Genomic DNA, 26,442 nt, shown 5'->3' with positions numbered 1-26,442 from the left:
CTGCTTTTCACATGAACCAACCTATTGTGGTGCCTGCGGCTACTAGGGACTTGGAGGACTCCAAGTTACTTGACGTTGTCAGGGCCCTGAAAATATATGTTTCCAGGACGGCTGGAGTCAGAAAGTCTGACTCGCTGTTTATCCTGTATGCACCCAACAAGCTGGGTGCTCCTGCTTCTAAGCAGACTATTGCTCGTTGGATTTGTAGTACAATTCAACTTGCACATTCTGTGGCAGGCCTGCCACAGCCTAAATCGGTAAAAGCCCATTCCAAATGGAAAGTGGGCTCATCTTGGGCGGCTGCCCGAGGGGTGTCGGCTTTACAACTTTGCTGAGCAGCTACTTGGTCAGGGGCAAACACGTTTGCTAAATTCTACAAATTTGATACCCTGGCTGAGGAGGACCTGGAGTTCTCTCATTCGGTGCTGCAGAGTCATCCGCACTCTCCCGCCCGTTTGGGAGCTTTGGTATAATCCCCATGGTCCTTACGGAGTCCCAGCATCCACTAGGACGTCAGAGAAAATAAGATTTTACTTACCGATAAATCTATTTCTCATAGTCCGTAGTGGATGCTGGGCGCCCATCCCAAGTGCGGATTGTCTGCAATACTTGTACATAGTTATTGTTAACAAAATCGGGTTATTGTTGTTGTGAGCCATCTTTTTAGAGGCTCCTACGTTGTTATCATACTGTTAACTGGGTTCAGATCACGAGTTGTACGGTGTGATTGGTGTGGCTGGTATGAGTCTTACCCGGGATTCAATATCTTTCCTTATTATGTACGCTCGTCCGGGCACAGTATCCTAACTGAGGCTTGGAGGAGGGTCATAGGGGGAGGAGCCAGTGCACACCACCTGATCCTAAAGCTTTTATTCTTGTGCCCTGTCTCCTGCGGAGCCGCTATTCCCCATGGTCCTTACGGAGTCCCAGCATCCACTACGGACTATGAGAAATAGATTTATCGGTAAGTAAAATCTTATTTTTGCTAATACCAGACTGCAGATGCAAACTATGTGAATAGAAAACTAAATTTTGGTGTGTAGCAATGGTAAACTAATTTGTGAGGACAAAAAAAAAAGTGTATTACTAAAACGTGCTAGGCCTAAAAGATGCAGAGTCTATATTGTTATTCAAAGTTACAGGTAACAGGGCTATTTTATATTCATGAACTTTTATCTCTCTTCGTAGGAGGAGGAGCTGTTTGCCTGTCACCGAGGCTGTCGCCTGTTCTCTATCTGTCAATTTGCTGTGGATGGAGGTGACTTAAATAAGACAAAGGCGGAATGTGATGCAGGTGAGAAAATTTACAGGCATTCTACAAGGGTGTGTTAATAAATGTTTGTCAGATTTGTTCTGTAGTCTTTTTCAGTATCCACCAATCCATTCAAGTTAGGCTCTTGTTTTTTCACGAACAAAAACACAAATATGCACCTGTCAGCCATAACATTAAACCACTGAAAGGTGAAATTGAAAACTATTAATTACAATGGCACCTATCAAGGGGCGGCATATATTAAGCATATATTTCACGGACAGTAAAAAGCCACCCCTCGCCTTCCCAGCATCTAAGGAATTAAATGCTATCTTTGAAAAAGCCTGGGAAAATCTGGAGAAAAATTCCAGATCCCTAGGAGGGTCTTGGTTGCTTTTCCCTTCCCAGAGGAAGATAGAAAAAAGTGTGAGTCTCCGCCGATAGTTGACGCCTCTGTATCCAGGCTGTCAAAACAGGTGGTCTTACCGGTCCCGGGATCTACCGCGTTGAAGGACCCGGCAGATCGCAAGGTGGATGCTACACTTAAATCCATTTACACGGCTTCAGAGACTATTCTGCGGCTTACTATAGCATGTGCATGGATTTCTAAAGCAATAGCCAGGTGGTCAATCACTTTGCAGGAGGACTTGACTACGATGGATAAAGGTGACGTTGATTTATTTTTACATAATATTCAGGATTCTGCAGGGTTCCTGGTAGATTCCATGAAGGACCTGGGTTCCATGGCTGCGGGGATCTCCTCCATGTCCGTCTTGGCTCGCAGGGGTCTCTGGCTGCGCCAATGGTCTGCGGACGCTGAATCCAGGAAAAGTGTGGAGCGCCTACCCTATACATGTCAGGCTCTCTTTGGCGAGGCGCTGGATGCGTGGATTGCCACGGCTACCGCGGGTAAGTCTCCTTTTCTCCCCTCCGCTGTGCCTGCTACGAAGAAGCCTTTTACACCGGTCTTGTCACAGTCCTTTCGGCCCGCGTGGCCTAAAAAGAACAAGCCTTCGAACACCTTCTTCAGAGGTGGTCGTGCTAAAGGAAAGAAGCCTGCTCCCACTGGTTCCCAAAACCGGAAGCCTGCTTCTGATACCCCAAAGTCCTCCGCATGACGGTGGACAGCTAGGCTTGGAGATAGGTCAGGTGGGGGCAAGACTCCGGCATTTCAGCCACGTCTGGGTGTCGTCTGGCCTGGACCCTTGGGTACTGGATATAGGCCCTCATTCCGAGTTGTTCGCTCGCAAGGCGAATGTAGCAGAGTTACACACGCTAAGCCGCCGCCTACTGGGAGTGAATCTTAGCTTCTTAAAATTGCGACCGACGTACGCGCAATATTGCGATTACAAACGAGTTAGCAGTTTCAGAGTAGCTCCAGACTTACTCTGCCTGTGCGATCATTTCAGTGCTTGTCGTTCCTGGTTGACGTCACAAACACACCCAGCGTTCGCCCAGGCACTCCCACCGTTTCCCCGGCCACTCCTGCGTTTTTTCCGGAAACGGTAGCGTTTTCAGCCACACGCCCCTGAAACGCCGTGTATCCGCCCAGTAACACCCATTTCCTGTCAATCACATTACGTTCGCCGGAGCGAAGAAAAAGCCGTGAGTAAAAATACTTTCTTCATAGTAAAGTTACTTGGCGCAGTCGCAGTGCGAACATTGCGCATGCGTACTAAGCGGATTTTCACTGCGATGCGATGAAAAATACCGAGCGAACAACTCGGAATGAGGGCCATAGTGTCCAGGGGGTACAGGCTGGAGTTTCAAAATCTCCCGCCTCACCGTTTCTTCAAATCAGGCTTGCCAGCTCTGCCGGCAGACAGAACAATTCTTCTGGAGGCTGTCCGGAAACTGGTGGTGTCCGAGGTCATTGTTCCAGTTCCGCCTCATCAGTGGAACAAAGGTTACTATTCGAACCTTTTCGTGGTACCGAAGCCGGATGGTTCGGTACGGCCAATTCTGAACTTAAAATCTTTGAACCCTTATCTCAGGGAGTTCAAATTCAAGATGGAGTCTCTGGGGTATATGCAATTAGCGGCGAATCGCGGCAAATTATCGGCCGTTTTTCAATTCGACACAATTCGACAGTCTAATTTCGGCAAGTGGGTGCCGAAATTGACCATATGCAATAAAAAACGGATTCGACAGTCCCGCTGCCGAAAAACGGCCGATTTGACGGACTTGTTCCGCTTTTGTAAAAACGGGAAAAAACACGGTAAAAAATGGCGTGGGGTCCCCCCTCCAAAGCATAACCAGCCTCGGGCTCTTCGAGCTGGTCCTGGTTCTAAAAATCCGGGGGAAAAATGGACAGGGGATCCCCCGTATTTTTAAAACCAGCACCGGGCTCTGCGCCTGCTGCTGGTGCAAAAAATACGGGGGACAAAAAGAGTAGGGGTCCCCGGTATTTTTTACACCAGCATCGGGCTCCACTAGCTGGACAGATAATGCCACAGCCGGGGATCACTTTTATACAGTGCCCTGCGGCCGTGGCATTAAATATCCAACTAGTCACCCCTGGCCGGGGTACCCTGGGGGAGTGGGGACCCCTTCAATCAAGGGGTCCCCCCCCCCAGCCACCCAAGGGCCAGGGTTGAAGCCCGAGGCTGTCCCCCCCCCCATCCAAGGGCTGCGGATGGGAGGCTGATAGCCTTGAGAAAATGTAAAGAATATTGTTTTTTCCTGTAGTACTACAAGTCCCAGCAAGCCTCCCCCGCAAGCTGGTACTTGGAGAACCACAAGTACCAGCATGCGGGAGAAAAACGGGCCCGCTGGTACCAGTAGTACTACTGGAAAAAAAATACCCAAATAAAAACAGGAGACACACACCTTGAGAGTAAAACTTTATTGCACACCTGCCGACACACACATACTTACCTATGTTGACCCGCCGACTGCCACGTCTCCTGATCCGACGATCCGGGGTACCTGTGAATCAAATTATACTCACCTCAATCCAGTGTCCAGATATAAATCCTCGTACTTGGCAAAAAAAGAAAACGAACAGCCGATCCTGCGGACTGAAAGGGGTCCCATGTTTACACATGAGACCCCTTTCCCCGAATGCCGGGACACCACGTGACTCCTGTCACCGAGGTCCCTTCAGCCAATCAGGAAGCGCTACTTCGTTGCACTCACCTGATTGGCTGTATGCGCGTGTGACCTCAGACAGCGCATCGCAAAGCCTCTCCATTACTTTCAATGGTGGGAACTTTGCGGGTAGCTGTGGGGTTACCCGCGGTCAGCGGCTGACCTCACCGCTGACGCAAAGTTCCCACCATTGAGTATAATGGAGAAGCTTTGCGAGGCGCTGTCTGACAGCTCAGACGTGCAGCCAATCGGCAGAGTGCCAGGACGTTGCGCTCGCTGATTGGCAGAAGGGACCTCGGTGACAGCAGTCACGTGGTGTCCCGGCATTCGGGGAAAGGGGTCTCGTGTGTAAACATGGGACCCCTTTCAGTACGTTTGGTGCGGGTGTTCGGTGTGTTGTTTTGCCAAGTACGTGGATTATAATCTGGACCCTGGATCAGGTGAGTATAATTATCTTTTATTTTCAGGTACCCGTGGATTCTACTTGGAGAAGAGGACCGACTGCTTCGTGTCAACATAGGTAAGTATGTGTGTGTCGGCAGGTGTGCAATAAAGTTTTACTCTCAAGTTGTGTGTCTCCTGTTTTTATTTGGGTATTTTTTTTCCAGTAGTACTACAGGTACCAGCGGGCGCGTTTTTCTCCCGCATGCTGGTACTTGTGGTTCTCCAAGTACCAGCTTGCGGGGGAGGCTTGCTGGGACTTGTAGTACTACAGGAAAAAAACAATATTCTTTACATTTTCTCAAGGCTATCAGCCTCCCATCCGCAGCCCTTGGATGGGGGGGACAGCCTCGGGCTTCACCCCTGGCCCTTGGGTGGCTGGGGGGGGGGACCCCTTGATTGAAGGGGTCCCTACTCCCCCAGGGCACCCCGGCCAGGGGTGACTAGTTGGATATTTAATGCCACGGCCGTAGGGCACTGTATAAAAGTGACCCCCGGCTGTGGCATTATCTGTCCAGCTAGTGGAGCCCGATGCTGGTGTCAAAAATACGGGGGACCCCTACTCTTTTTGTCCCCCGTATTTTTTGCACCAGCACCAGGCGCAGAGCCCGGTGCTGGTTTTAAAAATACGGGGGATCCCCTGTCCATTTTTCCCCCGGATTTTTAGAACCAGGACCAGCTCGAAGAGCCCGAGGCTGGTTATGCTTTGGAGGGGGGACCCCACGCCATTTTTTTCCGGGATTTTACCATTCCATCTAAAAAAAATTTTTTTTTTTTTAAATATATAAATAATACTTGTGCCTCCCAAAAACACAAACCAAGTACCTAATCCCTTCTAATATAAATAGATATGCTATTACCAATAAAAAAAACACCCAAAAAAACATGTTTAAATTTTTTTTTATTAGATTCACCCACCAAAGTGTGGCGGATTGAAAATGACGAATTTACTGTCTAAAAGCACTGTTGTCGAATTTCCAAACTTCAATTGAATATACTTTTGTCGAATTGCCGCATTTGTACCATTGCAGAAAAGTCGAATTTGACAAATGTCGAATTTCAAAAAGTCGAATTTTGAAAGTCCGTTTTTTTGACGGAAAGTACTGAATTGCATTGTCGATTTTTTTTTTTTTGCGAAAAAGTCCAGTTTTTCGACAATTTCGGAAATTCGACCGCAATTGCATATACCCCTCTGAGAGCTGTCATCTCAGGACTGACGGAGGGGGAGTTCCTAGTGTCCCTGGACATCAAGGATGCGTACCTCCACGTTCCCATCTGGTCGCCGCATCAGGCATATCTCAGGTTTGCACTGTTAGATGATCACTATCCGTTTCAGGCGCTGCCGTTTGGCCTCTCCACAGCCCCGAGGGTCTTCACCAAGGTGATGGCAGAGATTATGGTTCTCCTCCGCAAGCAAAGGGTGAACATAATTCCGTATCTGGACGATCTCCTGATCAAGACGTCGTCCAGGGAGAAGCTGTTAAGATCCATTGCTCTCACGACACAACTGCCTAGAGAGCATGGTTGGATCCTGAACCTTCCGAAGTCTCATCTGGAGCCGACAAGGAGGCTGTCTTTCCTGGGGATGATCCTAGACACGGAAGTGCAGAGGGTGTTTCTACCGGTGGAGAAAGCATTGGTGATTCAAACAAATGGTCCGGGATGTCTTGAAGCCTACCCGGGTATCGGTTCATCAGTGCATCCGCCTACTGGGGAAGATGGTTGCCTCCTACGAGGCTCTGCAGTATGGAAGGTTTCATGCTCGATCCTTTCAGCTGGATTTCTTGGACCAGTAGTCGGGTTCTCACCTACACATGCACCAGAGGATACGTCTGTCACCGAAAGCCAGGATTTCGCTCCTCTGGTGGCTACAACTACCCCACCTCCTGGAAGGCCGAAGGTCCGGAGTTCAGGACTGGATGCTTCCAACCACAGATGCAAGTCTAAGAGGTTGGGGAGCAGTCGCTCAGGGGGAAACCTTCCAAGGAAGGTGGTCGAATCAAGAATCCCTTCTCCCAATAAACATCCTGGCGTATACAACGGTCTTCTGCAAGCAGCACACCTTCTACAGGATCGGGCTGTTCAGGTGCAGTCAGACAAATTGACCACAGTGGCCTACATAAACCGACAAGGCGGAACGAAGAGCAGGGCTGCCATGTCAGAGGTGTCAAGAATCGTCCTCTGGCAGAAAGACACGCGGTGGCGATGTCGGCAATCTTCATTCCGGGAGTAGACAACTGGGAAGCAGATGTCCTCAGCAGACACGCGCTCCATCCAGGAGAGTGGGGCCTCCACCCGGAGGTGTTCGAGGAGATAACCAGTTGGTGGGGGGTTCCTCACATAGACATGATGGCCTCCCGCCTCAACAAGAAGCTGCGGAGGTACTGTTCCAGGTCGAGAGACCCGCAGGCAGTGGCGGTGGACGCACTGGTGACACCGTGGGTGTTCACGTCAGTGTATGTGTTCTCTCTGCTTCCTCTGATACCAAAGGTTCTTCAACTGGTAAGAAGAACAAAGGTTCTGGCAATACTCATTGCTCCGAACTAGCCAAGGAGGGCTTGGTACGCGGATCTGCTGGATCTTCTGCTGGAGGATCCAAGGCCCTTACCTCTTTGGGAGGATCTGCTACTGCAGGGGCCGTTTGCTTATCAAGACTTACCACGGCTACGTTTGACGGCATGGCGGTTGAACGCCAGATTTTAGCTCGGAAAAGGTATCCCGAGTGAGGTTATTCCTACCCTGATACAGGCTAGGAAGGGGGTAACGTCTAAACATTACCATCGAATTTGGAAAAAAATATGTTTCTTGGTGTGAATCCAAGAAATTTCCTGCGGTGGAGTTTCAACTTGGATGTTTTCTCCTTTTCCTGCAAGCAGGTGTGGATATGGGCCTGAGATTGGGCTCCTTCAAGGTCCAAATCTCTGCTTTGTCCATCTTCTTCCAAAAACAATTGGCTGTCCTCCCTGAGGTTCAGACCTTTTTGAAAGGGGTTCTGCACATCCAGCCTCCCTTTGTGGCGCCTACGGCACCCTGGGATCTTGATGTGGTGTTGCAGTTACTGCAGTCAGCTTGGTTTGAGCCTCTACTGGAGGCTGACATCAAGTTTCTCACGTGGAAGGCGGTCACTTTGTTGGCCTTAGCTTCTGCCCGACGTGTGTCGGAATTGGGGGCTTTATCTTGTAAAAGTCCCTATCTGATCTTCCATGAAGATAGGGCGGAACTTAGGACTCGTCCACAGTTCCTGTCTAAGGTTGTATCGGCTTTCTATATCAACCAACCTATTGTGGTGCCAGTGGCTACTGACTCCTCAATTGTTTCAAAGGCCTTAGAGGACAGCTCGACATAGAAAAACTGACTCTCTGTTTGTCCTCTATGATCCCAAGAAATTTGGGTGTCCTGCTTCTAAGCAGTCGATATCTCGCTGGATCAGGTTCACCATCCAGCATGCATATTCCACGGCAGGCATGCCGTGTCCGAAATCTGTAAAGGCCCACTCTACTCGTAAAGTGGGCTCTTCCTGGGCGGCTGCCCGGGGTGTCTCGGCTGTACAGCTTTGCCGAGCAGCTACTTGGTCTGGGTCGAACACGTTTGCCAAGTTTTACAAGTTCGATGCTTTGGCCTCTGATGACCTCAAGTTTGGTCAAGCGGTCTTGCAGGAGCCTCCGCGCTCTCCCTCTTGTTCTGGGAGCTTTGGTACATCCCCATGGTACTAATATGGACCCCAGCATCCTCTAGGACGTAAGAGAAAATAGGATTTTAACTACCTACTGGTAAATCCTTTTCTCGTAGTCCGTAGATGATGCTGGGTGCCCGCCCATCGCTTCGTTTCCTGCTTTGGTTTTATAGTTCAGTACTGCCTGGTTCCTAGGTAAGTTCTGCGTTATTTACTGTTTCAGTACTGTTTTAGCTGTTGCTAAATTTTCCGGCATGTTAGCCGGATTTGCCTGTTGTGTGAGCTGGTATGAATCTCGCCACTATCTGTGTAATTCCTTCTCTCGAAGTATGTCGTCTCCTCGGGCACAGTTTTTAGACTGAGTCTGGTAGGATGGGCATAGGGAGAGGAGCCAGCCCACACTGTTAAACTCTTAAAGTGCCAATGGCTCCTGGTGGACCCTTCTATACCCCATGGTACTAATATGGACCCCAGCATCTTCTACGGACTACGAGAAAAGGTTTTACCGGTAGGTCATTAAAATCCTATTTCTCTGACGTCCTAGTGGATGCTGGGAACTCCGTAAGGACCATGGGGAATAGACGGGCTCCGCAGGAGACTGGGCACTCTATAAGAAAGATTTGGTACTATCTGGTGTGCACTGGCTCCTCCCTCTATGCCCCTCCTCCAGACCTCAGTTAGACTTCTGTGCCCGGCTGAGCTGGATGCACACTAGGGGCTCTCCTGAGCTCCTAGAAAGAAAGTTTAATTTAGTTTTTTTATTTTACAGTGAGACCTGCTGGCAACAGGCTCACTGCAACGAGGGACTAAGGGGAGAAGAAGCAAACCTACCTGCTTGCAGCTAGCTTGGGCTTCTTAGGCTACTGGACACCATTAGCTCCAGAGGGATCGACCGCAGGACCCGTCCTTGGTGTTCGTTCCCGGAGCCGCGCCGCCGTCCCCCTTACAGAGCCAGAAGCATGAAGATGGTCCGGAAAATCGGCGGCAGAAGACTTCAGTCTTCACCAAGGTAGCGCACAGCGCTGCAGCTGTGCGCCATTGCTCCTCATTACACACTTCACACTCCGGTCACTGAGGGTGCAGGGCGCTGGGGGGGGCGCCCTGAGCAGCAATAAAAACACCTTGGCTGGCAAAATAACCACAATATATAGCCCCAGAGGCTATATATGTGGTAATTACCCCTGCCAGAATACAGAAAATAGCGGGAGAAAAGTCAGCCGAAAAAGGGGCGGAGCCATCTCCCTCAGCACACTGGCGCCATTTTTCCCTCACAGTTCCGCTGGAAGGAAGCTCCCTGACTCTCCCCTGCAGTCTACACTACAGAAAGGGTAAAAAAGAGAGGGGGGCACTAAATTTAGGCGCAGTTTAATACTATAAGCGGCTATAAAGGGTCATAATTCAGTTAGTCCCTGCATTATTATAGCGCTCTGGTGTGTGCTGGCATACTCTCTCTCTGTCTCCCCAAAGGGCTTTTGTGGGGTCCTGTCTCCTTTAAGAGCATTCCCTGTGTGTGTGCGGTGTGTCGGTACGGCTGTGTCGACATGTTTGATGAGGAGACTTATGTGGAGGCGGAGCTGATGCCTCTAATTGTGATGTCACCCCCTGCGGGGCAGACACCTGAGTGGATGGATTTATGGAAGGAATTACGTGCAAGTGTCGACTCCTTACATAAAAAATTTGACGACATGCCAAATGCGGGACAGCCGGCTTCTCAGCTCGTGCCTGCCCAGACGACTCAAAGGCCATCAGGGGCTCTAAAGCGCCCGCTTCCTCAGATGGCAGACACAGATGTCGACACGGATACTGATACCAGTGTCGACGACGATGAGTCAAATTTAATGTCCACTAGGGCCATTCGTTGCATGATTGAGGCAATGAAAGAGGTATTACACCTTTCTGATATAAACCCAGGTACCTCAAAAAAGGGTATTATGTTTGGGGAGAAAACTACCTATAGTTTTTCCCCCATCTGAAGAATTAAATGAAGTGTGTGAAGAAGCGTGGGCTTTCCCCGATAAAAAATTGGTGATTTCAAAAAAATTACTAATGGCGTTTCCTTTCTCGCCAGAGGATAGGTCACGTTGGGAAACTCCCCCTAGGGTGGAAAAAGCGCTCACACGTTTGTCTAAAAAGGTGGCACTACCGTCTCCGGATACAGCCGCCCTAAAGGAACCTGCTGATAGAAAGCAGGAGGCTATCCTAAAGTCTATATATATACACACACTGGTGTTATACTGAGACCAGCTATTGCTTCAGCGTGGATGTGCAGTGCTACTGCTGCTTGGTCAGATTCCCTGTCGGAAAATATTGACACCCTAGACAGGGACACTATATTGCTAACCGTAGAGCATATAAAAGACTCAGTCTTGTACATGAGAGATGCACAGAGGGAGATCTGCCGGCTGGCATCTAGAATAAGTGCATTGTCCATTTCTGCTAGGAGAGGCTTATGGACTCGGCAGTGGACAGGAGATGCAGATTCTAAAAGGCACATGGAAGTTTTGCCTTATAAGGGTGAGGAGTTATTCGGGGATGGTCTTTCAGACCTTGTTTCCACAGCTACAGCTGGGAAGTCAGCATTTTTGCCCCATGTCCCCTCACAGCCTAAGAAAGCGCCGTATTACCAGGTACAGTCCTTTCGACCCCAGAAAAACAAGCGGGGAAAAGGCAGGTCCTTTCTGTCTAGAGGCAGAGGAAGGGGGGAAAAGCTGCAACACACAGCAGGTTCCCAGGACCAAAAGTCCTCCCCCGCTTCTTCCAAATCCGCCGCATGACGGTGGGGCTCCACAGGCGGAGCCAGGTACGGTGGGGGGCCGCCTCAAAAATTTCAGCGATCAGTGGGTTCGCCCACGGGTGGATCCCTGGATCCTTCAAGTAGTATCTCAGGGGTACAAGCTGGAATTCGAGGCGCCTCCCCCCCGCCGTTTCCTCAAATCGGCCTTACCGACAACTCCCTCGGGCAGGGAGGCTGTGCTAGAGGCCATTCACAAGCTGTATTCCCAGCAGGTGATAGTCAAGGTACCCCTACTTCAACAAGGACGGGGTTACTATTCCACACTGTTTGTGGTACCGAAACCGGACGGTTCGGTGAGACCCATTTTAAATTTGAAATCCTTGAACACATACATAAAAAAATTCAAGTTCAAGATGGAATCGCTCAGGGCGGTTATAGCAAGCCTGGACGAGGGGGATTACATGGTATCCCTGGACATCAAGGATGCTTACCTGCATGTCCCCATTTACCTTCCTCACCAGGAGTACCTCAGATTTGTGGTACAGGATTGCCATTACCAATTCCAGACACTACCGTTTGTACTGTCCACGGCACCGAGGGTGTTTACCAAGGTAATGGCAGAAATGATGATACTCCTTCGAAAAAAGGGAGTTTTAATTATCCCGTACTTGGACGATCTCCTTATAAAGGCGAGGTCCAGGGAGCAGTTACTGGTCGGAGTAGCACTATCTCGGGATGTGCTACAACAGCATGGCTGGATTCTAAACATTCCGAAGTCACAACTGGTTCCTTCCACTCACTTACTGTTCCTGGGGATGTTTTTGGACACAGAACAGAAAAAAGTGTTTCTCCCGCAGGAGAAAGCCAAGGAGCTGTCATCTCTAGTCAGAGACCTCCTAAAACCAAAACGGGTATCGGTGCATCACTGCACACGAGTCCTGGGAAAAATGGTGGCTTCATACGAAGCAATTCCATTCGGCAGGTTCTATGCAAGGACCTTCCAGTGGGACCTCTTGGACAAGTGGTCGGGATCGCATCTTCAGATGCATCAACTGATGACCCTGTCTCCAAGGACCAGGGTGTCTCTACTGTGGTGGCTGCAGAGTGCTCATCTTCTAGAGGGCCGCAGATTCGGCATACAGGACTGGGTCCTGGTGACCACGGATGCCAGCCTTCGAGGCTGGGGAGCAGTCACACAGGGAAGAAACTTCCAAGGACTATGGTCAAGTCAGGAGACTTCCCTGCACAGAAATATTCTGGAACTAAGGGCCATTTACAATGCCCTAAGTCAGGCAAAACCCCTGCTTCAAAACCAGCCGGTACTGATCCAGTCAGACAACATCACGGCAGTCGCCCATGTAAACCGACAGGGCGGCACAAGAAGCAGGATGGCGATGGCAGAAGCCACAAGGATTCTCCGATGGGCGGAAAATCACATAATAGCACTGTCGGCAGTGTTCATTCCGGGAGTGGACAACTGGGAAGCAGACTTCCTCAGCAGACACGACCTACACCCGGGAGAGTGGGGACTTCATCCAGAAGTCTTCCTACTGTTGGTAAACCGTTGGGAAAGGCCACAGGTGGACATGATGGCGTCCCGCCTCAACAAAAAGCTAAAGAGATATTGCGCCAGGTCAAGGGACCCTCAGGCGATAGCTGTGGACGCGCTAGTGACACCGTGGGTGTACCAGTCGGTTTATGTGTTCCCTCCTCTGCCTCTCATACCAAAGGTATTGAGAATAATAAGAAGGCGGGGAGTAAGAACGATACTCGTGGTTCCGGATTGGCCAAGAAGAGCTTGGTACCCAGAACTTCAAGAAATGATATCAGAGGACCCATGGCCTCTACCGCTCAGACAGGATCTGCTACAGCAGGGGCCCTGTCTGTTCCAAGACTTACCGCGGCTGCGTTTGACGGCATGGCGGTTGAATTCCGGATCATAAAGGAAAAGAGCATTCCGGAGGAAGTCATTCCTACGCTCATAAAAGCCAGGAAAGAAGTAACCGCAAACCATTATCACCGTATTTGGCGAAAATATGTTGCGTGGTGTGAGGCCAGGAAGGCCCCTACAGAGGAATTTCAGCTGGGTCGTTTTCTGCACTTCCTACAGTCAGGAGTGACTATGGGCCTAAAATCGGGTTCCATTAAGGTCCAGATTTCGGCTCTGTCGATTTTCTTCCAGAAAGAACTGGCTTCACTGCCTATAGTTCAGACTTTTGTAAAGGGAGTGCTTCATATTCAGCCCCCTTTCGTGCCTCCTGTGGCACCTTGGGATCTCAATGTGGTGTTGAGTTTCCTAAAATCACATTGGTTTGAACCACTTAAAACTGTGGATCTGAAATATCTCACGTGGAAAGTGGTCATGTTATTGGCCTTGGCTTCGGCCAGGCGTGTGTCAGAATTGGCGGCTTTGTCATGTAAAAGCCCTTATCTGATTTTCCATATGGATAGGGCAGAATTGAGGACTCGTCCCCAGTTTCTCCCTAAGGTGGTATCAGCTTTTCACTTGAACCAACCTATTGTGGTGCCTGCGGCTGCTAGGGACTTGGAGGATTCCAAGTTACTGGACGTAGTCAGGGCCTTGAAAATTTATGTTTCCAGGACGGCTGGAGTCAGGAAAACTGACTCGCTTTTCATCCTGTATGCACCCAACAAAATAGGTGCTCCTGCTTCTAAGCAGACTATTGCTCGCTGGATTTGTAGCACAATTCAGCTGGCGCATTCTGCGGCTGGATTACCGCATCCAAAATCAGTAAAAGCCCATTCCTCGAGGAAGGTGGGCTCATCTTGGGCGGCTGCCCGAGGGGTCTCGGCTTTACAACTTTGCCGAGCTGCAACTTGGTCAGGGGCAAACACATTTGCTAAATTCTACAAATTTGATACCCTGGCTGAGGAGGACCTGGAGTTCTCTCATTCGGTGCTGCAGAGTCATCCGCACTCTCCCGCCCGTTTGGGAGCTTTGGTATAATCCCCATGGTCCTTACGGAGTTCCCAGCATCCACTAGGACGTCAGAGAAAATAAGATTTTACTCACCGGTAAATCTATTTCTCGTAGTCCGTAGTGGATGCTGGGCGCCCATCCCAAGTGCGGATTGTCTGCAATACTTGTATATAGTTATTGACTAACTAAAGGGTTATTGTTGAGCCATCTGTTGAGAGGCTCAGTTGTATTTCATACTGTTAACTGGGTATAGTATCACGAGTTATACGGTGTGATTGGTGTGGCTGGTATGAGTCTTACCCGGGATTCAACATCCTTCCTTATTGTGTCAGCTCTTCCGGGCACAGTATCCTAACTGAGGTCAGGAGGAGGGGCATAGAGGGAGGAGCCAGTGCACACCAGATAGTACCAAATCTTTCTTATAGAGTGCCCAGTCTCCTGCGGAGCCCGTCTATTCCCCATGGTCCTTACGGAGTTCCCAGCATCCACTACGGACTACGAGAAATAGATTTACCGGTGAGTAAAATCTTATTTTTTTTTCTGTACCCTTCCCCAGATTTGTGCCTCGAGACAATCCTGTCTCGGAGGTCAACAGACAATGCCTTTGGCTTCATGCTTGGTTTGTGCTCAGACATGCACTGTCATGGTGTGTGCCTTTCCAAATCATGTCCAATCAACTGAATTTACCGCACGTGGACTCCAATTAAGCTGTAGGAACATCTCAAGGATGATCAGTGGAGACAGGATGCTCCTGAGCTCAATTTTGAGCTTCATGGCAAAGGCTGTGAATACTTATGTACATGTGATTTCTTAGTTTTTTAGTTTTAATAAATTTGAAAAAATCTATAAAAAAAAAAAAAAGTCCTTTTCACGTCATTATGGGGTATTGTATGTAGAATTTTGAGGGGAAAAATTAATTCCATTTTGGAATAAGGCTGTAAGATAAAATGTGGAAAAAGAGAAGTGCTGTGAATACTTTCTGGGTGCACTGTATGCACCTGAGAAGTATTACTAAATTGATTGCGCAGCTACCATTTTATGTTGCTGTTATGATACAAAGGTGTCCGAACACAAAATGCATCGCAGCCTGCTGCATGTGGGGCTGTGTAGCTGCCGACATGCCAGAGTGCCCATGCCTACCCTTGTCTACCACCGAAAATGCCTACAATTGGCACATTAGAACTAGACCATACAGCAATGGAAGAAGGTGACCTGATCTGATGAATCACGTTATCATGTTTTCTTTTACATCATGTCGACAGCTGGGTTAGGGTGCGTCATTTACCTGGGGAAGAGTTGGCACCAGGCTGTACCATGGGAGGAAGGCAATCCAGCAGAGACAGTGTGATGTTTTGGGCTATGTGCTCTTGGGAAACCTTATGTCCTGGCATTAATGTGGATGTTACTTTGACAAGTAGCACCTACCTTCACATTGTTGCAGACCAAGTACACTACTTATAGCAACAGTATTCCCTCATGGCAGGGGTGAATTTGAGCAGGATAATGCGCCCTGCCACACTGCATAAATTATACAGGAACGGTGTGAGGAAAATGACAAAGAGTTCAAGGTGTTTTCTTGGCCTCCAAATTCTCCATCTGTGGGAAGTTCTGGGAAAACCAGCCTAAGTTATGGAGCCCCCACCTCACAATCTGCAGGACATGAAGGATCTGCTGCTAATGTGTTGATACCACAGGACATGTAGAGGTCTTGTGAAGCTCATGCCTCAATGGGCCAGACATGTTTTGGCTGTAAGAGATGGGCCTACACAATATTAGGCAGGTGGTCTTAATGTTATCACTGATGGGTTTATGTAATTACTTCTGTGCTCATTTACACATGCAGTGTAGCTGACTCCAGGCTATTATTGATTGTCATTATCCATATCAGATCTCATATCTGGCAGTTGTCCAGGTATAAAGGGGGGTACTCACGGGAGAGATGTGTGCTGAGCGATCTTAACACAGACTGCTCAGCACACATCTCTCACCCCGCTCAGCACAGCGCGATGTGCTGAGCGAGGGGGAAAGCCGACGGGGGGCCGCTCACTTCACACAACGGTGAAGTGAGCGACCCGCTAGATTGAGCCTGCATGCAGCTCAATCTAGCATCGGCGATAGCGATGCGCGGGGCTGCGCATCGCTATCGCTGGAGGGCATACACACGGCAGATCCGTGCTTAAAATCTAAGCAATCTAGCAAGATTGCTTAGATTTTAAGCACGGATCTCTCCGTGTGTACCCCCCTTAACAGTGGGTGGGTGATAACAAGCATAATGCGTTATAATGTTTCTCAAGATCCTGTTTATAATCGGCATGGCAGAAATGGTGTCTGTAGATGGCCGCTGTCAGCCTCTTTGCCCAGTCATCGTCTGACTGCACTAACAAGCAGAACTGGAGCGAGAGGAGTTGAATGGGTGGACCTCATCCTGCTTGACCACTCCGCAGCCAGCCTTACGTTTTCATATAAAACAAGTCAAGTACTAGGTGTATCGGCCAATTAAAGGCAGAGAGGTTAGCGATACATGTACAGGTGTAACTGCATGTAGCATCTCTCAGTCTTCATGCCATGTGGTCATAGAAGTATACACCATGTGTACCAACGAAGAGTCTGTCTGTCTGTCTGTCTGTCTATCTCTCTCTCTCTGTCTATCTCTCTCTCTGTCTGTCTGTCTGTCTGTCTATCTATCTATCTTGTTGAGATATTGTCACACACTTAAAACATTGTAGCAGGCCACCGTGATGAAACATGACTGAAGACTACAGCGGAAGAGGGGTAAAAGGTTGCCTGCTGCTAATCTCACGGCATCACACTGTATTCTACAACTTGACATGAGACGTGATTGAATCACATTACAGTCCTTAATGGTCTATTTAGGGTTGTAAGTTCTGAAGGTGTCTGTCATTTTTCTCTAGCCTGTGTGGAAGCTTATCCCAAGTCTAATGAGCAATATGCTTGTATCCTGGGCTGCCACAGTCAGATGCCCTTTGCAGAGAAGCGACAAGAAGAGGTAAGCGGGTGTTGTGGCTTCCTTCTTACAGAATATGTCTGGGGGTTATGGCCCTTATGTCACTGTCACTTCCTCTGTATAACAAATGAGTCATTTAGATGAAGCTGCTGTTATTGATGCTTACAGCTGTCCGATATGGTGCCCAGGATCCACATCCTCTTTCCTCTCACCATGGTCAGAGCTTTCTGGAGCGACATGATGGATTCTGCACAAAGTCTCATGACTTCATCTTGGACCTTCTACATACAGGCAGATAACGGGCGCATCCTTGTGGTCCAGGTATGGGCAAGATGACCCTGGCATAATTATATTGTGTAACCTCTATATAGGAAAAATATCCAGATGTTACAGGTCTATTGATCATTTGACGGCACAAGGAGCATCTGTCACACAATGTGCTAATTGCTCTGCATATAACAAGCCACACCACACTCTCATATATGTGGATGTGGCTGGTTTGTGACTGCCATACATTAGGTAGTGCTGTTTATTTTTCATAACAGGCTGCTGCACCTGTAGTAAAAAATACTATCGAAGAACATTGGGGAAAAACACTAAATCTGCAAACTACAGAACAGTTTGAAATTTCTACACTGTAGTTAACTTAGCAGACCCGAAACCATATGTAACTAGTTACGGCAAACTCTGTAAATTCAGAAGTTTAATGAATGCAAAGAAGGGAAAGGGGATCCTATGTGAGCAAATTAAAACCAACAATGTGTACGTTTCTTTAAGATATACATTGGCCAAGACAAATTGCTCCTCTGACTGGAGCTGTGGGGAAAAATAGGAAGGCATGAGGGGAAAAGACTGCAACGTGCAGCCGGAACCTCATTGCCAATTAAAAGATTTTCTGGTTCTCCACTAATACAGGCCTGGCTAACCTGTGGCTCTCCATGTTGTGAAACTACAAGTCCCAGTATGCCCTGTCATAGTTTTGCTGTTGGGGAATGCTAAGACTGTAGCAGGGCATGTTAGGATGTGCCGTTTCACAACAGCTGGTGTTCTTAACCCTCAGTCAGGCGCAGCTGGCCAGACATGCGCCGCAAAGCTGTTCTCGCACCCCTCTACTCCCCAAGGGGCCGCAGGGGCCTGTCCCTCCTAGTACCTTCCTATGTCTTGGAGCTGTTCGAAACCCCCCTAGTCAGTTTTCCCGCCGCCTGCGTGGAGTGCAGTAGTGACCCTCCTGGCCTCTCTGGCACCCTGCGCCCAAACTCCTCCCACTTTTGAAGGTTCATTTCTCTGTCCTCCATCTGGGGGACGCTGCGCCGTTACTTGTGGGTTAGAGGTGTGTGGTAGTGGAGTTTGGCACAGAACTATCAAAAGCTGACTCCTCCCCCCTCTAACCCCTCCCATCTCCTTCCTGCTCAGCCCTGTTCAGTTTTAGTTTTGTGCCTGTGGGGTACAGACACAGTTTTTATTTCTCTTTAGATTTTCTGTTTATTTTTATTTTTTTCACAAATACCTAGTCCCTGTTTACAGGTGACAGGTATAACAGTGGAAGGGGTTAGTATCCCATTCCAGACTGCTGCATGGAGGCCACTATACCTTGGTCACTGGTGCCTTGAGAGAGAGAGAGAGAGAGAGAGAGAGAAGAAAGCAGCATCAGGTACTGGACAGCCACAATCTGTCATTGACAGTATTGGGCTGTCCCTATTTCCTATTGCTAATGGGGAATTTATTCTTATCTATACATCGTTCCCCCGCCGCTGCCCCCCCCCCCCCCCCCCGGAGCGCGCGACCATCCACAGACAGCCGGATGGCTGAACTGGGGTGGAATGTGATGTGGACGGACTGTGTTTAGGTCCGGGAGGGTGTTATTCACTCCCTGGACCGTTGCTGTGCTTCCGTGACAACCGCTGTGTAGCGGCGCACGGGAGCCGAACTTCCGGTTTTGACGGAGAGTGAGAGGAGTGACGTCAGGCGGGCAGAGCCGTCTTCCCGCTCAGCTCTGCCCGCGCGCTGCTGGTCACGACGCCATCTTCTCTGCCTGCAGACAGGGGGACGCTGTGCTACGGAGGGGGATTACACTACACAAAAACCGCAAGTATAAAAGGGGGGGGGGATCACACAAACTTGGGGGACAGGACATAGTACACCAGAGTACAGGATGACCAGTAAGCCAGAGAAACCTACAAAGGGAAAAACAACCTCAGTGGTTTATTTCTCATGTTCACAATGTGGCACAAAGCTGGCTAAGGGGAGTGCTGATGCAGGGACCCTCTGTACATCATGCTCGGGTGCACCAGCGGCAGATCAGCAGGCCAGATCCACAGATCAGTCAATGCCCCCTTGGGTCAAGGCCATGGTGGATGCAATTTCAGATTTGCGTCAGTCAAGGTCGGAAGCAGCTTTGGCCCAGACTCAGGTGGAACCGCTGTGGGCCCAGAATATGGGAAAGTGTCTCACTGATTTGACTCAGTCTGTAAATAAATTTGTAAATTCGGCCAGTAGTTCGGCGGCTTCTAAGCGAACGCAGCCGTTGCCCGCTATTGCGTTTCCGGGAGAGGAGTTGGATACTCTGACATCTCCATTGGAAGAAGGGGAGGTAGATCCTGAATGGGACGAAAATTCGGCTTGGGAAGATGATGATTTATCTACTAGTTCAGGTGTTAGGCTACTAATCGAAGCCATTCGTCAGACCCTTAATATTCAGGATGAGGCAGTAGCCGAGACTTCTTCCCCTTTCTTCAAACGACAGAAGAGACAGGTTACTGCCTTCCCTTCTTACTCGCACTTTGCGGATATTTTAAAAGAACCCTGGCTAAAACCGGATTCGCGTTTCCAAGCTCCTAAAAAGTTAAAATTTCTATATCCTTTTACAGAGGAGGATACAAAATTTTGGGAAACTGCCCCAAAGGTAGACGCTCCTATTTCGCATTTAGCAAAAGCTACGGTTATTCCGTCAGTACAGTCTGTGACTTTAAAAGACTCTACCGATAGGAAGATAGAAGCATTACTAAAATCTATGTTTTCCTTATCAGGTGTCTCTCTCCGTCCAGTTCTGGCGAGTGCCTGGGTGCTTAAAGCCGTTGATGAGTGGCTTGCACAGGTTGTATCTGGGATGCAGTCAGACGATCCGTCGGAGGCCATTCAATTAGCAGAACAGATTTCTGAGGCCCTTACTTACGTGGGTGAAGCCTTATTGGATTCGGTGGCGCTACAGTCCCGTGTTTCTGCCTTAACAGTATCCGCAAGACGATCTCTTTGGCTTAGGGTTTGGAATGCTGATTCGGACTCAAAGCAGACCTTGACGGCAGTTCCTTTTGAAGGCGAGTTTCTCTTTGGATCAGAGTTAAAGAAGATCATTTCAGATACTACGGGAGGAAAGAGCCCTTTCCTTCCGTCTGCTCCTAACAAACCAAAACCTACAAGATTTCGGTCCTTTTGTACGCAGGCCAGAGGTAACTTCCACTCCTTTCGACCCTTCTCCAGATTTCCACGGAGGGGATCATTCAGAGGTAGAGGAGCTCAGGCTACTCGCAGACCGGCCAGTAAGCCTGCCGACAAGCCTGAGGCATGACGCTTCGGGCCCTCTGGAGGGATCAATACAGGTTGGGGCTCGTTTACTTCACTTCAGGGAAGTGTGGCTCCTATCGAAACCAGATCGGTGGGTAATAGGGGTCATTTCCAGAGGATATATGTTGGATTTCGAAGAGACAGTCCCAACCCGACTATTTGTCACACCTCTCCCAGACGACCCCTCCAGACGTCAAGCTCTCCTTCAGGCAACAGCAACATTATTACAAAATGGAGTAATCCTTCCGGTCCCAGCTCCTCAGAGAGGTCGGGGCTTTTACTCAGGTCTTTTTCTCGTAGACAAGCCGGACGGTTCGTTTCGACCCATTCTAAATCTAAAAGCTCTCAATCCGTACCTTTCATCCCAAAAATTCAGGATGGAATCCATTCGCTCCATTATCGCAGCCATGGAGCCAGGGGAATATTTGGCTTCAATAGACATAAAGGACGCATACCTACATGTTCCAATTTGGATAGGACATCAATCCCTTCTGAGATTTGCAGTAGGTCCGTGGCATTTTCAGTTTCGGGCCCTTCCCTTTGGTCTCTCTACGGCTCCCCGGGTTTTTACGAAGGTCCTGGGTCATGTCGTCGCAGTTCTCCGTTGCAAAGGGGTCAACATCACCCCATACTTGGACGACCTGTTGATCAAGGCCCCGTCACCGGAGATTCTCACTCAGAACCTGCGTCTAACGATAGAGACTCTACAGTCGTTCGGGTGGATAATCAATTTTCCAAAGTCGTCTTTACTCCCGTCACAGAAAATGGTTTTTCTGGGTCTTCTATTCGACACCAACAGCCAGAAGGTGTTTCTTCCTACAGACAAGATTCAGGACTTACAAGCCAGAATCAGAACCCTGTTAAAATTGCCGGCAGTGTCAGTCCTCAGATGCATGCAGGTACTGGGCAAGATGGTGTCCTCATTCGAGGCAGTTCCATACGCCAGATTCCACGCCCGACCTCTTCAAGCTCAGATTCTCCACTGTTGGACTTGGACGGATTCACGTCTCGAACTACAGTTGATACGCTTGTCGATAAGAACTCGTCAGTCGCTCTACTGGTGGCTTCACAGTCACAATCTGAGGAAGGGTGCACCGTTCACGGTCTGGTCTTGGATGATGGTAACCACGGACGCAAGCCTCAGCGGTTGGGGAGCAGTGTTCCAGACTCATCATTTACAGGGGCGCTGGAGCAATCAAGAGTCAAAACTACAGATCAACATTCTGGAAATGAGAGCGATCCGGTATGCTCTCATTCGGATTCAGACCATGGTGCAGGGCCATCCAGTTCGGGTGCAATCCGACAATGCCACGGCAGTGGCTTACATCAACAAACAGGGAGGAACTCGCAGCTGGTCCGCAATGAGAGAGGTTGCTCAGATTCTCACGTGGGCGGAGCATTGGATTCCCGTGATTTCAGCAATTCACATTCCGGGAGTCGAAAACTGGGAAGCAGATTTTTTGAGTCGTCACACGATTCATCCGGGAGAATGGGAACTTCACCAGGAAGTGTTTCTTTCTCTAGTGGATCGCTGGGGAATGCCAGACATAGACCTGATGGCGTCACGCCTCAACAAAAAACTTCCTGTTTACGGATCAAGAAATCAGGATCCTCAAGCATTTCTGATCGATGCACTAACAGCTCCGTGGCAATTTCAGCTGGGTTACGTGTTCCCACCAATTCCATTGCTCCCACGTCTACTCCAACGCATTCGGCGAGAAGGCCTTGCAGTAATTCTGGTGGCTCCGGATTGGCCGCGCCGACAGTGGTACACTCTTCTAAGCAGCATGGTCGTCGGAGATCCCTTTCGCCTCCCTCTGCGACCAGATCTTCTTCTTCAAGGACCTTGTCGCCACCCAGATTTAAATCGGCTGGCTTTGACGGCTTGGTTCTTGAATCCAACATTTTGAAGGCAAAGGGTCTTTCTCGTGCGGTTGTTCAGACAATGATTCGGGCTAGAAAGCCGGTGACTTCTGGCATTTACCATAGAGTATGGCGTATTTACATTGCTTGGTGCGAGAAAAGGAACTTGACTCCGCATTTGTTTAGACTTCCTCGCCTGCTCTCCTTTCTCCAGGAGGGTCTTGACAAAGGTTTAAAACTTTCTTCCCTGAAGGGTCAGGTTTCGGCCTTGTCGGTTCTTTTTCTAAAGAAATTAGCAATCATCCCAGAGGTTCAAACATTCCTGCAGGGAGTACTTCGAATTCAACCACCTTTTGTTCCTCCGATTCCTCCCTGGGATTTAAACTTGGTAAGGCTCTTCAAAATTCTCCATTTGAACCTCTAGAATCTGTGGAACTACGTTATCTAACACAAAAAGTTGTTTTTCTTTTGGCGATTGCCTCAGCTAGACGAGTGTCTGAGTTGGCTGCTCTTTCTTGCAGGCCGCCCTTGTTAGTGTTTCATGAAAATCGGGTAGTGCTGCGGACAAAGCCTTCATTTCTTCCAAAGGTTGTTTCAGCATTCCATTTAAATCAGGACATCGTTCTTCCAGCTTTTAATCCGTCATCTTCTCAGGGGGAGGATTCCCATTTGGCTCTCTTGGATGTTGTTCGGGCCTTACGTATTTATTTGTCTCGCACGGAGTCTTTCCGTCGTACGGATTCCTTGTTGGTATTGATTGATGCTCCCAAACGAGGTTGGCCTGCCTCTAAGAACACTGTGGCCCGTTGGGTAACTTCGGCCATCAGACAGGCTTACGTGTCCTCAAACGTTTCGGTTCCTGACTCAATTAGGGCTCATTCGACTAGAGCAGTTGGAGCGTCTTGGGCTGTTCGCGGTGGTGCATCTGTTGAGCAACTATGCAGGGCGGCGACCTGGTCGTCAGTCCATACGTTCACAAAGTTTTACCGGTTTCATACTTTTGGTTTGGAGACTGCCTCTGTTGGGCGTCGTATTTTACAGACGGCTATGCCGTCAACGTCTCCCTCCTCTCATTAGCTTGCTTTGGGAAGTCCCACAAGTAACGGCGCAGCGTCCCCCAGATGGAGGACAGAGAAATTGGGATTTTTGTTTACTTACCGTAAAATCTTTCTCTGAGTCCATCTGGGGGACGCTGCGATCCCTCCCATAGGTTGTCTGGTTTAATTGGTTAATTTTTTATTCTGGTCTATCTCCTTTGGCTTGGCTAAACGTTAACTGAACAGGGCTGAGCAGGAAGGAGATGGGAGGGGTTAGAGGGGGGAGGAGTCAGCTTTTGATAGTTCTGTGCCAAACTCCACTACCACACACCTCTAACCCACAAGTAACGGCGCAGCGTCCCCCAGATGGACTCAGAGAAAGAGATTTTACGGTAAGTAAACAAAAATCCCAATTTTTCTTTTTGTTTTCATCTATTCATTGTTTATTTTGCTCATTTTCTGAATGAAAATGACAAAGGTTGTGGATATTTTGTGGAAATATGTAGGTGTGTCCAGGGCGGCCTCAGGCACACTGCGCCCAAACTTATACTCATGTTCATGTTTTCTCTTTTTTGCTTCAGATTTTCTGCTGAAATGGCCTGTAAAACCTACTATTTCTGTCTTTGTAGTCCTAATGAAGGTCACTGATCACTTTAAGAGCGTTAGAATTGAGCTAATTAGGTGCTAATGACGATTTTCTAATAGGTGTATGTTAGGCGCACTGTCCCAGAGGTGCGCCTGACGGAGGGTTAAAACACAGAGGGAGTAATTCATCCGCTAATGCGGGCACAGCGCAGTGTGCCGCTGGAGTCAAACTGCGCATGGCAGCGGCCGCAGCGTGGCTGCGCAGGCATACACATTGCAATCGCATCCCAGATGGATGCGACCGCAATGTGATTAACAAGGGTGCTTATTTGCAGGGCGGCAACACGGGGTTGGGGGGGTGGCTGGGCCGGGACTGTTTTCTGGGTGGCTGCGTGATGTCACATGCAGCCACTCCGATTAAAACAAGATGGCTGCTGACTGCGCTGCCAGGGTTCAACCTTAGTTCCGATGCGTCTGCAATCGGGAGGCATTCTCACACATGCTGGGCAGCCTTGACCTGTGCTGGGCGGCCGTCAGCATGTGAGGAGATGGACGCAGATCATGCTGCATATGCAGCGATTTGCGTCCATCTCTGAATAACGGTCAGAATGCAGAAAATCCTGTAATTTGTAGACTACAGTCTGCCTGTTGCTGCACAGATATGGGGGCTATTACACTCGCGGGTGTAGTATGTTATGCCGGCAGTCGCTCGCCACACTGCGCTATTTCTTCTCCCTCCAGGGGGGTCATGGAATGGACCTCCAAGAGGGAGAATAGTTGTCGGTATGCTGGCACCGGGATCCCACAGCTGGCATACTGAATACCACCCCTCTGGCAGCATATTCTTTGTAGCTGTGTTTTGTATGGTGGGATTATAAGCGTATTATCACCTATTTTTGTTTTGTGCTTCTTTCACTTCAGTCTCCGCCAGAAATCCAGCAGATGCCACTGCTGCATCTAGAAAACCCAGCAGCGAGATCGAACATGCTGGACTCGCTATCCTGTAAGTCTCCTGCTACAAGAACTGATCATGCAGATTTGGCTTCTCTTGTTGCTTTGTGTAAGGAGCACCATTAATCCGGTGTGTTTGGTTCAACAGCAGACCTAATGCCTGGCGATTCTGTGGGAGAGGGCCCCTGGAGCCGAAGAGCCGGTCTTCTGGAGTTAGAAGGAGGAGAGGGGATTATGAAATGTTTCTCTATGTAAGTCAGCATCTAACACCTAAAGGCCAGTACTGACAGGAGAGATGTGTGCTGAGCGATCTTAACACAGACGCAATGTGTGCTGAGCGAGGGACGGACGTACGGGGGGATTGCTCATTTCACCCAGCGGGTGAAATGAGCGATGTGCTAGATTGGGCTTGCACGCAGGCCAATCTAGCACCGGCGATAGCGACGCGCATCGCTATCGCTGTAGGGGGTACACACGGAGAGATCAGTGCTTAACTGATTGCTTTGAATTTAAGCACTGATCTCTCCCCTGTAACTCTATATGATCTCCTCTAATTCTTGTATGCGTTAACTTGTTGTCATACACACCTTTTAAAACTAGAAGAATAGTGTGTGTGTATATGGACTAGGAACACTTATCTTACTGTCACACCAGAGTCCTTCAGCTGTGTAAACACCAGTGTGTCACATCAACCTTGAGTTCTGCATCGTGATACTTGCGTTGTGCAACATCACGTTCCCTGTGTGCATGCATCATGTTGTTTTTTGTTTTTTTAAAGTTTCTTTGAAGGTGATAGAACGATGTAAATACATCATTGGACTCATAGCAATGTGCACCAAAGTATAAAACGGACCAGGGGCAGGCCCAGAAAGTTTGCCAGTTTTAGAGTGGATGATGATTCACAGAGAGAATCAGGAGGGTCAAGTCCGTGGAAAGATGGGGAATGGACCAGGCCTAGATGAAAACCAGTTCCATCAATACCTTCATGTTATTTTTTCAGATTAAGGAAGAACCTGGGACCTGTGCTTCCCAGGCAGCTGCCTGTCTCCTCTGATGTACTAGTGGGTTTATGGAAGTCTTGTACTTCTCTGTGTGTATATTGCTATCATTGAGCTACAACACTTTAGACGTATTCTGTAGCACTGCTCTGGAGAAGATACTGATAATTACAATCTGGCACAACGAGCAGAGGAGGAGCTACTCTGTAGAAGTTACATTTTAATAATCTAGGAAAATTAGTAAAACTCAGTCGCACCTAATTCAGCAACTGCATTGCATTCTCAAAAATAAATGCGATTCACACCATCAGCACAAACCACCTCACCAAGAGAAAAATAATGCCTTTATTC

At 48.9% G+C, this 26,442-nt stretch overlaps 1 protein-coding gene across 1 annotated transcript in view; it reads left to right on the top strand.

Moving 5' to 3' along the window:
• TMEM59 (transmembrane protein 59) overlaps positions 1-26,442 on the top strand; it is a 67,563-nt gene that overhangs the window by 15,317 nt on the left and 25,804 nt on the right. The window contains exons 2-6 of the mRNA XM_063939636.1: positions 1,189-1,294; positions 17,044-17,138; positions 17,265-17,417; positions 25,064-25,145; positions 25,242-25,344. Coding sequence (XP_063795706.1) covers positions 1,189-1,294; positions 17,044-17,138; positions 17,265-17,417; positions 25,064-25,145; positions 25,242-25,344 — 539 coding nt within the window. The remainder of the gene's footprint in view (positions 1-1,188; positions 1,295-17,043; positions 17,139-17,264; positions 17,418-25,063; positions 25,146-25,241; positions 25,345-26,442) is intronic.

This window comes from Pseudophryne corroboree, chromosome 9, assembly GCF_028390025.1.
Source record: "Pseudophryne corroboree isolate aPseCor3 chromosome 9, aPseCor3.hap2, whole genome shotgun sequence".
In the NCBI taxonomy this organism is placed as follows: domain Eukaryota; kingdom Metazoa; phylum Chordata; class Amphibia; order Anura; family Myobatrachidae; genus Pseudophryne; species Pseudophryne corroboree.
Note: the sequence above shows the minus strand (reverse complement) of the source record. Positions and strands in the feature narration are given on the sequence as shown.